Raw genomic sequence first — 14,081 nt, 5'->3', positions numbered from 1 at the left:
ACTCCGATTACTTGAGGCTTGAGATTACTCCGAATTGCTCCGAATCGTGTCCACAACGATCTTTCAGGTTATATTTACCTGGATAATTGAAAACACACATATACGATACTTTGAAGCAAATATTTGCAACAAAGACGAATATTCGCGTTATCCTAGTGCTCGCTTAAAAATGCAGAAAGAAAAAAGAATGGGTTTCTGAATGAAAATAGGAGCGATAAATTTCGTAAGATTCGGGGTTCTTAAAATGTTACATTTTGTGAAATTCTGAGAATCTCACGCTCTCTTTCGGTATTATTATCGCAGGATCTGAAATCTGCTGGTAGTCCGAAGCGAAATTTGTTTCGAGGGAAGATTAAGAGCCATGTCAGGACTGTTCGAGCAGATCAAGCTGCTTTACGATCAGGCATTATACTGCAACGTCATCTCCCTGACGAACCTGGTGCTCTCTCTCAGCGAGCACAATGCCGACTTGCTGCCTGGCTACAGCAAGTTTCATGTGTACGTTTATTACGCGGATGCTCACTTTCACCTAGGCAAGTATCGCAGAGCGGAAACTCTCTACAAGAAGGCTCTGCAGTTCCGCAAGTGTCTGCTAAAGTCCAAAGGCATGGGGAAACCGTTATTGGATGGACAGAAGGATCTGCCGTCGGATGTCAACATCAAGTATCAGATCCATTTGTGTCTAGTCAAGTCCAAGAACCTGCAGGAAGCACTGCAAGTGCTACAGAGCATCCCCGGCAAGCAGCGCACTGCCAAGGTGAACATGGCACTAGCCAAGATGTTTCACGAGCAGGGAATGGAGCGATCTGCTATCACCACGTACAAAGAAGTCTTAAAGGAGTGTCCGTTGGCCTTGGAAGCAGCCGAAGGTCTTCTATCTTTAGGGGTAAATGGGGTGGAAGTAAACTCTCTAACCATCTCCGGCTCAATGAACTTGGAGTGGCTCAACACCTGGATCAAGGCTCACGCTCATATTCATAATAAAGAATTTACTCAAGCCGTAACTACGCTGAGGTCATTGGACAACGTTGTTCTACTCAGAGATAATTTTAATCTATTGACTATCATGGGCGAGTGTTACTATTACGCTGGCGATGACAAGAACGCTCTGCTGTGCCTGAAGCGAGCCCGCCAGATCGAGCCAGATATAACAAAAGGGTAAGTTCAACGATGTCACTCAGAAATTTGTCACAGCATATATCCCTCATACATGCGTACCTATCCTTTGTTACTTTTCTGCAGGGTGGACATATATGCCGCGGTTCTGTACAAGATGCATCACATCAAAGAATTGGAGCGGCTGATACCGGTGATAACCGCTAACAACGAATGTACCGGCGAAATTTACGTTGCCATGGCATATTCCCTGTACGCCGCTAGAAAATTCAGCAGGGCAAATACTCTCACTGCTCAGGCATTAAACCTGAATCCTAACGATATAGAGGCCACTATATTACGTGGCAATATTCTTATTGAGCAAAAGAAGTATCAGGACGCGAATATCTTTTTTAGACACGCCATGCAGTTAAAGCCATATAGATATGAGCCGCATAAAGGTATGGTGGATTGTCATGTCGGGATGCACAGATTGCGAGAGGCTCTGAATATCGCCAGCGGCTGTTGCAAACATCTTGGACAAACCGCAAGAGCTTTAACAGTGAGTTAAAGTTAAAAAAAGAATATCCTGTAAATTTGAATGTAAATGTAAAGATGTAACTATGCATTTCTGCGTTTGCAGTTGTACGCATCCGTCTTGATGAAAGATCCTGTATCAGTGAGCAAGGCTAAGAATCTTCTTGAAAAAGCATTGTCTCAAGATGAGGTCCACTTAGCCGCGGTGTACCTGCTTGCGGAGATATACGAACAGGAAATGAATTTAGAAGCAGCCATCGAACTACTCGAGAGACAGGTGGAGATTCACTCTACCTGCAAGCTCCATCAGACTTTGGGAGACTTATGGGCGAGAGTACACAACGAGGAGAAGGCTCTAGATCATTATGCCGTAGCTTTAAAGTACATAATTTCATTTTTGTAATTTTTTATTTATACTATGAATCTATATAGGTAAAGCTTACCTATCTTTTATTTCCAGCTTGGATCCAAACAACAGGAGAGCTATAGAGGGAATGCATCGCTTAGATAGTTCTTCTAGCAAACTGGATTCCGGTTATTATATGACCGTTGGTGAGGAACAGGCTGATACGACCTACGATGTCGGTGACGGTCTACCGGACACAGATAACGACGAGGCGCCCGAGGAGAGTGAGACTGAAGCCATTTGGTCGGATATGGATTTGGAAGCCAATAGTCAATAGTCGTTCTTATCGTAGAAAAGAATAGCCAATCGAGATCGGTCCAAGTTTTGGCTTCTAAATTAATTATAGTCGATTTTTTTGGAAAAGAATCTTGGGAGAATAATTTGTACGAATGAAATGAGACTGAGATTGTTCGTGATTAATATTATTTGAGAGTAATACATCGTAGACAATTTACTTCTTTTTATAATAAATTCAATAATTGTACCGTCATGGAGCTCTGTTGCCTACTTTTAAAAATATAAAATAAATGTTAAATTTTTATTAATGTCTATTGCGAAAATACTTTCATAAAAAGGAGAACTCTAACGTCGCCGAACTTAAGTATAGCTAGGAAGATTAAGGCAAACCATATACCCGTCGTTTGTTATATTAGTACGCAGCAGTTACACAACTTAGATTTAGAAAAACATCCCGCGATTTGCCAACATGCCTTTCCATATCTTTTACACCTGATATGACGATATTGTCAAGGATTCAAGCATAAAGCCTCAATTACCGGAAATATACTCGTGTCTATGTAACAATACTATATTCGTCAACAATATTCGTATATATGCATATATGTATATACATAAAATTATATTAGATATTTTAAAGAGTGCCATTTAAAATTAAATAATATATAGTTGCGCTATATATAAATATATATATATATAGGTACATACATTTGACAATACATGTATTATCGTAACAATATTGGGCTTTTAGCGACAAAGAGAACGTCGCGCGACATATAAAAGAATCAATAACAATTATTCACATTCACATTTTCCTCTCGCGATTTCGATAAATATATCGCGAGAAAGGTACCACAATATTCGATGCAACAATTAAACTTCGTATGTGCAATGTAACAATTTAAGTTTATACGACTTCCTATATACGCGCTGGCTGCTTGTGAAATTGCTTATCGTGTTTTCTTACACAACTACGCATCTACAAGAATGTAGAATTTATCGGTCAAAGCCAAGAAACACCTTGGGGGATTAATTTACGCGCGTGACATATCTGCAAAATATTCTCTCATACGAATTTTCATTCAAAATGGAAGATGCGATTAATTTAGTTGATGATTAACCTCACGCGAGTTTATATCGTCCAGCCGGTTAATTCGTTAATTAGCGATTCGTTTCATTTATTGCGATTATTTCTTCAAGAACTTTTTCATTTGCTTCGTTTGATGCTGCATACTGTATTGAGCGTTCTCGGCCTTCGTGATCATGGAGTCCAGCTTATCCAGGTGGGATCCCATTTTCTTGCTGAGATCGATCTGCTTCGGGTGGACACCGCTGTTCTGCATAGTGTGTTGAGCGTTCTCGGCCTTCACGATCAAGGCCTCCACCTTGGCCAAGTTAGATGCCCTTTTCTTGTTGATGTCGATCTGTTCCTGATCATCGCTGTTCGCGGGATTCACGACAGCGTCATCCGACGATTCCACCGTCATCACCTCATCGGATTCTGGCTTCTCCTGGCTTTTCAGCTTCTCCGCGTCGGGATTCGGCTCCTCGGGCTTGTGACGCGGCGTTCCGCCGCGAGAAGTCACCTTCACCTTGAGTAACGTTCCCATTCTGCCGCAAACCGTCTGCGGAATTTTTTATTTTATACAGAAGCCTTCTCTCTCTCCTTCTTCCTCCCTCCCTCTCTCTTTCTCTATCTCTCCCGCGATGAAAAATGGAGAAAACGCGCGTGTAATGTCAATTTATCTGTAACTCGTCAGCGTGCGGAACTTACGAATCTCGTGACGAACAATTCATTTAGCCGCGTGGCCGCGGTGGAGAACCGGCGGTGCAGGAGGAAAGCGTTATCAATTTAGCGAGCGGGTAAGGACATAAAGCGGCCCGTCGTATCGGTCGTAAAAATTCCGCGCTATCGTTATGACAAAATAATAATTAATTCGAGCAACATGCGAAATGAGCGCGCGCGGGCCCGCACGGCAATTAATTATCCCAAGTCACCTTGAATCTGTTGAGCTTCTTCTGCGTGTGGCTCAGAATGGTGGTCAGCTCATCCAGACCGCCGGTGATGCGTCCCGCCGTCTCGTCCGCGTGATCCAAGTCCTATAGGAGATAACAGCGTCGTCGTGTGAGGGAAAATCATGTCGTGGACACGCGTGGACGATCGTTGACGCTAATATGAATCCCCACGGCAAACTCCGCGCGGCGACCCGCGTCAGCGGATTTATTCCGGCTGATCTGGCACGCCGCACGTGGACGCGCAACCCGATTCTGCTACGTTAACGTCTATCGCCGCCGTAGGTGCATTAGCCGTTCATAAACACGCGAAAGAGTGAGAAAGAGTGGATGAACGAGAGGAGAAAAAAAGAGAGGAAAAGAAATTTGTAAAAGCTCGAAGAAAACTTGCGAAGTACGTCGCTCGAGACTCTTCTAGCTCCTGACGTTTTACATGTTTACGACGTAAAAAAAAAGAGATTTTAAATTTTCGTTAAATTTTCGACTCAAGAGACGGATGGTTTTGTCGACGGGCGTGCCAGATTAAGCGAAATTCAGGCTACTTTGGTTGGGCATATCTCCAAAGAGACATCTCCTCCTGGACTTGGAATTTTCAGGCGTCTCAAACCGTTTCAGGCCAAGCGCAGGCGAGGCGCAGCGCGATTACCTCTACTACAGCATCGACAGCATCGTCGTCGTCATCGTCGCAACGGCGATTCTCGATCTGCGCCGCCTGCGACTGCCTCCACTCCTCCTCGCTGGGCCTCGGCAAGCCCAGCAATTCCGCCCTTTGGCAGGCGTGCTGATAGTCCTCGGACATCACGCCGGGTACCAGCTATATAACGACGGACCGCTATACCCCCGAAAAACGTTCGGGCGTCGCGACGAGCGATCGTGCGCGAGTACTCCCCGACGAGATATTCCGTGGAAATCGCTGCGCCCTTGGGCGCGAGGCATGTATCACTCAAAGAATCCATATTGGAGTGGAAACTGCGCAGGCTCGACCGAAGGTGGGCAGAATTAAGGCCTTCACACGTAAAATCCGTGTAAGAACGTAAAACGTAGGCGTACGAAAATCGACCAATCCCAATCAAGTATTGTGCTGTCCGTAACCTCAGTAGGGGAAAATACTTGATTGGGATTGGTCGATTTTTTTACGCTTACGTTTTACGTCCTTACGGCGTTTTATGTGTGAAGGCCTTTTACGGATGGAGCTTTGCGCCCTCGCCCCCGTGGAAACGGTCGGAGTTCGATCGGGGTTGATACCGATCAAATATTAATTTTCAGGACGCTGGGCTGCAGCAGGAGAGATCGATCCGGTCTCTCCAATACCCTTGAAAAGTGGAACGTTTAATAAAGTAGCTTAGTATAGCTTATAGATAAGAGCGCTTCCGATAAAACTTGAATTTTAAGGGGGAATATACACCTAGAAACGAAAAAAAAAAAGGTAATTTTCGGGAATTTTTTTCAGGGGAACTATTTGAATTGTCGGGTCGGGGTTTTTTGTAGCTAAAAATACACACTTTCAAGAATGTTTTAAATTTTTTTTATTAAAAAATGTTGCAAATTCACGGAGTACTGGAGTCGTCTACGGAGTGCCGTAAAAAAAGACGGTAGCCAGCGGCGCTTCGTCAAAAATCATCTAAAACAAAAAAATCAAACAGAAAATAAAAATAGATACTATAATCTAGTCTTTGTCGTAGCCGATTTTAAAAATATTGATATTGATTGATTGAATAGCGATTTTTTCAAGATCGCTACGTTGAGTTCAAGCGCCCGCCATTTTGTAAAAAATCAATATTTTTAAAATCGGCTACGACAAAGACTAGATTATAGTATCTATTTTTATTTTCTGTTTGATTTTTTGTTTTAGATGATTTTTGACGAAGCGCCGCTGGGTACCGTCTTTTTTTACGGCACTCCGTAGACGACTCCAGTATACTCCGTGAATTTGCAACATTTTTTAATAAAAAAAATTTAAAACATTCTTGAAAGTGTGTATTTTTAACTACAAAAAACCCCGACCCGACAATTCCAATAGTTCTCCTGAAAAAAATTCCCGAAAATTACCTTTTTTTTCGTTTCTAGGTGTATATTCTCCCTTAAAGAGCTTTTTACGAGATTATTACGACAAGTGGCGTTAGATCGGGAGTTGTTGGGAAAGCGGCTTTCGAGCGATCGGAGTACTCGTGGAGAAAAGGAAATAAAATGATACACGTTAGATCGCGAGATAACTATACGGGTGGAATCCGAGTTTCTCAGGGTGGGCTCCGTATCGTCCATATGTTCATGATTTAATTTCAATTTCGCCGTGTGCGCTTGGACCACACAGCGCACCGCCGCCGCGGCCGCGCCGCACAAGCCGTCCTCACCCACGTGCACGTCCATAAAGACGTGCACGCGCACGTTATATAAGCTACGCGACAGCTTGTTCGGTTTGCATTGTTGTCGGAGCGAAGTCTGCGTCGTCTCGCGAGTGAGTTTATGGCACCGACAATGTCATCGCGGACCGCGGTACGGGGGATCGAGTTCACTTTGACCCTGCTGCTCGTGTCATCCGCGCAGGTGAGACCGGGGGTGTCTCCCGACCTTGCCACGAAAGAAAGTTAGGGTGTCGAAGAGACAGAAGGAAGAATGGCCGAATTTTAATATCTTTTAATTTATTTTAATATACTTAAAAATAAATTTAAATAAAAATTTAAATTTAACTAAAATATATGTTTCAATATATTTTAATATTTATGTCATTTATATAAAAGTGTACCGCGTACATTTTTAGTATATAATCTATAAATAAATAATTTTTTTGATTAGAATCAAGTATTAAATAAAAAAATAAATAATTTTTTTGAATTAGAATCGAGTAATTGGAAGCTTTTGGAATATTGATATATCGTACTCAAATGTCGTTGCGTTCTACTATTTAAAAGTAGATTTATCTTTATAGTATCACGAACGTTTATGATTCGCAGTAAAATCGTGTACTTTTTCCGAGACGAGAGAGATCACATTCACCTATTTCTTGAAAGATTTATTGGGCTATCGTTTGTCAAATTAGAGACGCCAACTGTCAGCGGTAATGGGCTCGACGTGAACAGTATTACATCCCAATATCGCCGGTGTGTTATCGAACGAGTTAACAATGAGAATGATGCCGATGGGTCGTTAAATTCTTCGTGACCCTCGCTATAACGGACCGGGGAAAATAAAAGAAATAAAAAATCGCACGGGTGGCCATGGAATTTAGAGAATTAGCCGACGGCGATACAGTTTTCGCATAATCGATCACAACGAACGTTCACCGTGTTATCAATTTGGATTCTCAGCCCTGTTTTTCTTTCGCAAAATTGATCGCGCTTCTACGTGCGTAATAGTTTTACTCTCGTATAAGAATGAGGCAAAGTAAAATAAATACTATTCGTTGTTTAATTAAATTTTGAATTACAAGAAAACGTGTCAACGCGTAACGGAGAGGAATCGACCTCTCTCAGCTATTTCGGCACCGTTGTTTCACGTCCCAATTTCTCTAGGCGGTCAACTACGAGGCTCATAGACACGACGTGATAGTAGCGAATGAGGACGACAACATAATCCTGACGACCCGCGACTTTCTCGAGCAGCTGAATTTCGTGGCGCCGAAAGAGAGTTACACGTTGCAAGAGGCGACGGAGCACTTGCTGCAGTTCGGCGCACTCCTGCGGGCGCGAATACTCGACACCTTCGGCAGCCTCCTGTACGTCTATTACGACGACTTCGGCATAGCGGAAGTGGAGGCGTTGCGCAAAGTGTACCGCGAGATTCTCGAGCGACGGTACGATGTATTCGACCTGGTCCCCAACGTCCTGAAGAATCAGGACACGAGACCGTCCAGGATCTGCGCCGAGATCTACGATCGCGCTACGGATACCTGTCTGCGGAGTAGCGCGAGCATGTGCCGCAGAATCAGGAATAAGCAACACGATATCTCGCATCCCGACGATCGCGACACGCCCGCGTTGAATGTCACGTACCGGATGTACCGTTCGTCCAAGATATCGAAGCAGTATCCCGGAGGTTTCTCGCTGGCGACGACGCTGAGGTTTCTGCAACGGGAAGCGCTGACGATCACGCCCAATCTGCTTTCCGGACTCCTCTGCAACGTGAGGTACGAGAACTACGACGACGACGTGCGCCTCGCTGAGAAGGAACTCGTACGACACTTTCACGAAACCACGGAGACTGAAATTTCGATTCCCACGAAGGAGCTGAGGAAGTTCCACACTGTCAACTCCTTCCTCAAGCACTACATCGACACGTACGCCGAGAAATCTCTGGACAATGATCTGAAGAAGCACGCGTTCCTCATTGCGAGACGCATTACCGACGACGTCGGCACGATCGACGAGAATATCCACTTGCTCGGCAATGCGTACGAGAACGGAACGATTCACATCGGATACCTGTTCGATCTCGTGCTACCCGACGATCTACTTGAGAACGACGTTATCGAGGCTAAGAAGTACTTAGTGACGAAATTAAACGAATTCAACGTGGTGGAGAAATATCTCAGGGTGCAAAAGTATCAGCAGATCACTCCCGCTCAGCTGACGATGGAGATCACTGGGCAGCTGAGAGATATCGACTTCGCCAAGAGCATCGCGACATCGCTGCGGATGCACGCGAGATTCTGGCGCGGGAGTCGCATGATCGAGAGCCTCGACGATCTGCTGGAGCTGTTCGACTCCTACGAAAATCTGCGGCAAGTGCCACGCTATGCGCGCATGATGCGGAAGATTGACGGGATCATCGAGAGTCTACGGGATATGAAAGACGTCCCCGTTGAGATTCTTTGCAACGCTCCGCGAGCTTGCCTACGAATAGGTCTGCAATTGGTTTTACGTTGCAGATTCATAAGTTCCGAAATCAAGGAGTACATCAAGGGCTTCCTCGAGTTGAGCAACGTGTGCATCTACCCCGTGATACCCCCGGAATCGAGACGTTCGGTGGAGATCCCGTTCAGGATATCGAAAGTGCGTTACAGTACAGCGTTTCAAAATAGGAGCACGTTTATCGGCAAGGTTCCGACTCCACCCAGCGTCGTACTGCACAGATCCAAAACGTCGGTCAAAATTAGAGTTCCAACGGAACCCTGGGACACTACGGAGTTTACCAGCACGATTACACCGATGACTACGCCCATAAAGCCAATCTCGACGACCCATCGTGAAGAGACAACTACACCCATAACGAGTACTACAGCGGCAACAACTACACCGTTAGCTACAACGTCACCCACAACAACTACGACATTACCTACCACAACGACTACAACAACATTGCCTACGACGACCACAACATTACCTACGACGACTACAACATTATCTACGACTATAACAACGTTGCCAACAACAACTACGACATTGTCTACGACGATCACTACGACGTTACCCACGACGACTACCACTCTATCGCCCACGACAACTACTACGGAATTGCCCACGACGACTACGACAACGTTGCCCACGACAACTACTACGGCATTGCCCACGACGACTACCACTCTATCGCCCACGACAACTACTACGGCATTGCCCACGACGACTACCACTCTATCGCCTACGACAACTACTACGGCATTGCCTACAACAACTACTGCAACAACATCGCCTACGGTTACGACAAAGCGACCGACCATCGACGTGAAAATGAAACTGAAACGTTCGACAGTCAGGACAGTTACCTTTCCGTATGACAGAAAGCCTACAGAAAACGTGACCGTATTTATTACGACACCTATCCCGACGACACCCTGCGAGTCTATCGAATGCAAGTCAACTAGCAAACGTGTCGAAACGACAACCGCTCTGCCCTCGACGACGCAATCTCTGACGACGACGACGACGATGCAGACTTCTACTCCCGAAATTACTCGAACAACGTCTCCTGGACCACCATCAACCTATCGAGACTTCACCGAGCCTACGGCTTCTTCGACGACAGATGTTACGCCGGTTACAAAAGGTAAAATAGCATTATATTATATTACGTAGCTCTCTTTTCTAATATAAAATATAAAATGCTAGTCATGTTAGTTTTGCTCCTTAATTCAGGAAAAAATTACGATTTCTGACGTTAAACTAATAATAGCTTTTTGACCGAGAAAAATACTCGTCATACTACATGCATACATTTATTCATTTAACAGATATATTATAAATAAACAGACTTTAAAGCATCTTAAATACACGTAGCTGCAAGTAAATTTCGAAGATTAACACATGTTAAACATAACACAGGCGACTGTCCGAAGAGCTGCCTGGAACGCTGTAGACCCAAGAGTGAGAGCTTCGAGCCGCCGTCGAGAAGAAGCTCCTGCGACACAAGCTGCGATTCCGTGACGGAAGATTGCGAGGATGATACCTCCAAGGATTCTCTGGAATGCAAACTGGAGAGCGACGGGAATTGCGAGTGCCCTCCCAAGGAAGAAAAGAGCATCGAGTGTATGACGTTGTGCCCTCCGGACAGCTTGTCGTGCGAAGAAGCCCATGGCGACTGCATAACGTCGGTGGTACCGTCGATCGACATGAAGCTTCGACGCAACATGAAGCGGACACGCAGCATGTGCGAGATCCGGGATCCCCATCGTCGCCGTCAGTTGAAACGGCTGGCGAAGATGCGGGCGATCAGCGCCGCCTCCGCCACGGTCGCGACGTCGCGCGTCGACGTTCTCAGGCCGACGACGTCGCGCCATCGAGATCGGATCGCGACCAAAAAGCTGTACAATCTATTAGCCACCAAATTACCCCATTCCAACGATAGGAAGATGGCGGAATACTTGCTGAAGAGACCTCACGACGGCGGGCTGAGCGGGAACGACAAAGATCGAAGACGTCGCAGACAACGGCAGCAGGTCTACAGGCAGGGGAGAGGACGGCTGACGAGAAAATTCAGCGGAAAACTAAGCCGAGGGACAACGGTGCATCGCACGAGAGGGGCCGCGTCATTTCGCCATAGTCAGATCAAAAGGATATCCGGGGGCGACGCGAGATCGATCAGCGCGTAAATTGGCCGAGGGAGACGAAATCCGGAGTCTATTGATTTAAAATTACGTCGTTTTAGCGGATAATGTCATTATAGCTGTTACGTTATTATGGACGATTGATATGTCGGCCGTTACTTCGTCGTGCTGCATTTAGCGTATATATTTTCTGCCCATTTAATCGGGTCAGAGGGGAAAAAATATCGTGGAACGCGGGGCTTCGTTCCTGAGGAGCTAATTATATATCAGAGACGAAAGCATTTATCGAATTCGGCTAAACGATTACTCGGTCCGGAGGTTTTAATAGCCGTCTATATTTAATCGGGCGACCCGTCACAAGATTCGTATGCATTATAAATTATTTCTTCGATGCTTTTTTTCAAAGGCCGCCGTTGACGTCGCAGCACTGATCAAATTAAAGTTGCGTTAATGAGGTCTCTTATCAGCGTTTCGAGCAACGAATTTATATCGATAGGCGACCGAGCGTATTTCTGAACGTTTAAATTGTTGGAGATCTTTTTTTTTCTCGATGAATTTTGTAAATCCTTAATGTTTGATAAAGGTACATCTAGCCACTGAAAACAATCGTATTCTGATATTGTATCGTGATAAATTTTCTTCAGTCTATTTATACAGTCCGTTTGCGAGATTGAGAAAAAAATTGCCAGCGAACAAATTTACGCGAGAATCAGAAATAGAAATTATGGTATTCCGATGGAGGATACAGTTATTCGAATACTTGTATCGAGTACGCCTATTTCAGTACTATTTGAGTAGTTTTTTTATTCCAACTATAGAAAGCCTTCTCTCAGCTTCTCTTTTTAGCAGGCACTTGAACAAACATTCTCGTCGTACATTCTCGTTTCGTGCCGAGCAAGTAGCAACGAGGTCCGGCGTGAGTAAACGCCATAAACGGATAAGCGGAGCAAACGATAGAACACAATGAGAAGTAAATTTGACATGGCCGGTGCCCGGCGCGTAATCTGTCTTATTAAACGATCCCGCTCGCACGGTGAGCGATTACATTTGAATTTACTTTACGCCCGAAATAAGCGCCGTGTCGCGCTATCGAGCCAATTAATTCTCCATCCCCAGGATGCCTTTACGACCACGGCGAATCCGCTTCATTTCGCCGATCGTTATTCCACCGCCGCGCGAGAGTGACCTTTTTCTTCTTCTTTTTTTTTCTTTTCTCTGGTTGGGGCATTGGCATATTTCGCGCGTTCCTCCGACGCGATCTCGCGAGACACGCGCGACTGTCCGACAAAGAAATTCGACACCGCGCTTTCGCTCGATCGAATTTCCGTGGGCGAGGCGGAGCCGCAAATCGTTTCCAGCGAACGCAAATATATAAACGTAATTTCACCCACGCTGCTCGTTCGTGCTCGTCAATTGGAAGGCGCTATTTAATCGTCGATGTTAATCGAGCGTCCATTCATCATACTCCCGTCCGAAGAGCGGGCAACGTGAAGTGGGCACGATTTTCAGGAGGACGATGCGTGGTGGAATAATTACACCGGCGGTATATCATTTCCAGACAAATAAACTCTATTCCGCGAAGAGAGGCGCTCGAGCGAGCTTCCTCGCGCCGAGTTATTTTAAAGAAGCCACTCCTCGGTCGAAGATCAGACGTTCTCCGTCAAAGGAATCATTGTACAACCTGCGCGTTCCTACAAAATATCTCGTTATACTTTTCTAAGGCTTCAGGGCGATCGCTCTCGTCCACCCTCCGTCGACCTTTACGGTTGCTATAGTATCGATCCGCGATTACGTGCGCGCTCGAAATTCTAAGGACCTCGGAGAACGCGCGACACGTGCGCGCAAAGGAGTCCGAATAAATTGTCGATATAATCGGGATACACGTGCCAGAGGCCAGATACCCTGAAATAACGCCCGCTCTGTACAGACAGAGCCCGACTGTCCGATACTCCGCGGAGGGTGTTTACAAAGAGAGAGAGAGGGAGAGAGCGTGGGCATATAAACAATAACGCGGGAATCGAGTCGAACGAAAATCGTAATGCCCGTGTGTCACACTACGTATCGCGGACGCGGATCGGATTGGGATTACGGATCGCGGATCGGATATCAGCCGATCACAGATGAGCTGCTCGTCCATGATTGGCTAGATTACGATCCGCGATCCGCAATCTCAATCCGATCCGCGTCCGCGATACGTAGTGTGAAGAGCACTTATAAGGGTGCGAGAAAAGGGAAGCCTCGTATCGTCGAGCAGGATGTTTGCTCTCTTCCTATCTTTTCTTTTTTTTTTTTTTTACAAAACGAGTTTTCTGCGAGTATGGTGGGTTCACCGAGTGAACAATCTCACGCCCGTTTCACGTTTTGACGCAGATTTTCCCGCAGAATTTTTCTATTATTTACACGACGTTTCGCGACACGTCGGTGATTTACGGTCGCGGGCTTCGCGGTCAGACACGACGCGTTAACCAGTTTAAACTGGTCGATTCCTAAAACATACGGAGACCGCGCGGCCGCATTTAGCGGGAGCGCGGGTGTACGTACGTGTATGCACGAGCGGTCTCCTTTTTTTTATGAATTTATGTAGACGGGCACTCACGTGCTCGTCTACAAGCCGCCTTTCGCAAAATTGTCCACGCGCACGACGTGTGTGTGTTTGCGGCGCTCGTTAAATCACCGACGGCCGTCTATCAATACGGCTGGCTCATGTGACCGGCAATTTGTATCGACGTACAAATTCGCGATTTGCACAGGCAGCCGTCAGGATACGTCATCGCGAGATTCCAAAAAGGTAAACGGATGCGACTCTCGTGCGCGCGC

The 14,081-nt window shown here is 45.8% G+C and overlaps 3 protein-coding genes across 4 annotated transcripts; 2 read left to right on the top strand and 1 right to left on the bottom strand.

Moving 5' to 3' along the window:
* The first annotated feature begins 29 nt into the window (after window positions 1–29).
* Window positions 30–2,583, top strand: LOC112467799 (anaphase-promoting complex subunit 7). 2 transcript variants are annotated; one of them, XM_025036618.1, is made up of 5 exons: window positions 30–223; window positions 304–1,158; window positions 1,243–1,657; window positions 1,739–2,013; window positions 2,093–2,583. In XM_025036618.1, exons 2-5 carry the CDS (start codon window positions 362–364, stop codon window positions 2,313–2,315), a joined length of 1,710 nt encoding a protein of 569 aa, XP_024892386.1. In that variant the 5' UTR covers window positions 30–223; window positions 304–361; the 3' UTR covers window positions 2,316–2,583. The 2 variants fall into 2 exon arrangements, with proteins under 2 accessions (XP_024892386.1, XP_024892385.1); XM_025036617.1 differs by having other exon boundaries at window positions 31–1,158.
* LOC112467803 lies at window positions 2,445–5,247 on the bottom strand. Its single transcript, XM_025036623.1, has 3 exons — window positions 4,935–5,247; window positions 4,274–4,375; window positions 2,445–3,900 (listed from the first exon to the last, which is right to left on the bottom strand). The coding sequence occupies exons 1-3, from the start codon at window positions 5,085–5,087 to the stop codon at window positions 3,463–3,465; spliced, it is 693 nt and encodes a 230-aa protein (XP_024892391.1). The 5' UTR covers window positions 5,088–5,247; the 3' UTR covers window positions 2,445–3,462.
* Window positions 5,248–6,634: 1,387 nt separating this feature from the next.
* Window positions 6,635–11,309, top strand: LOC112467776. Its single transcript, XM_025036573.1, has 3 exons — window positions 6,635–6,832; window positions 7,798–10,267; window positions 10,543–11,309. Exons 1-3 carry the CDS (start codon window positions 6,752–6,754, stop codon window positions 11,307–11,309), a joined length of 3,318 nt encoding a protein of 1,105 aa, XP_024892341.1. The 5' UTR covers window positions 6,635–6,751.
* Window positions 11,310–14,081: the final 2,772 nt, after the last annotated feature.

Source organism: Temnothorax curvispinosus, unplaced genomic scaffold, assembly GCF_003070985.1.
Source record: "Temnothorax curvispinosus isolate PA1 unplaced genomic scaffold, ASM307098v1 QBEX01017816.1, whole genome shotgun sequence".
NCBI lineage: Eukaryota > Metazoa > Arthropoda > Insecta > Hymenoptera > Formicidae > Temnothorax > Temnothorax curvispinosus.
The sequence above is the reverse complement of the archived record's forward strand: the minus strand, read 5'-3'. Positions and strand labels throughout refer to the sequence as shown.

Excerpts from the sequence above, each read along its gene's own strand:
- LOC112467803 (XM_025036623.1), bottom strand. The coding sequence starts at position 5,087 with ATGTCCGAGGACTATCAGCACGCCTGCCAAAGGGCGGAATTGCTGGGC. Across the intron at positions 4,376-4,934 it reads CTGTCGATGCTGTAGTAGAG|GACTTGGATCACGCGGACGA; the intron begins GTAATCGCGCTG and ends TATCTCCTATAG. Across the intron at positions 3,901-4,273 it reads AGAAGCTCAACAGATTCAAG|ACGGTTTGCGGCAGAATGGG; the intron begins GTGACTTGGGAT and ends AAAATTCCGCAG.
- LOC112467799 (XM_025036618.1), top strand. The coding sequence starts at position 362 with ATGTCAGGACTGTTCGAGCAGATCAAGCTGCTTTACGATCAGGCATTA. Across the intron at positions 1,159-1,242 it reads GAGCCAGATATAACAAAAGG|GGTGGACATATATGCCGCGG; the intron begins GTAAGTTCAACG and ends ACTTTTCTGCAG. Across the intron at positions 1,658-1,738 it reads AAACCGCAAGAGCTTTAACA|TTGTACGCATCCGTCTTGAT; the intron begins GTGAGTTAAAGT and ends CTGCGTTTGCAG.
- LOC112467776 (XM_025036573.1), top strand. The coding sequence starts at position 6,752 with ATGGCACCGACAATGTCATCGCGGACCGCGGTACGGGGGATCGAGTTC. Across the intron at positions 6,833-7,797 it reads TGCTCGTGTCATCCGCGCAG|GCGGTCAACTACGAGGCTCA; the intron begins GTGAGACCGGGG and ends CAATTTCTCTAG. Across the intron at positions 10,268-10,542 it reads TGTTACGCCGGTTACAAAAG|GCGACTGTCCGAAGAGCTGC; the intron begins GTAAAATAGCAT and ends AACATAACACAG.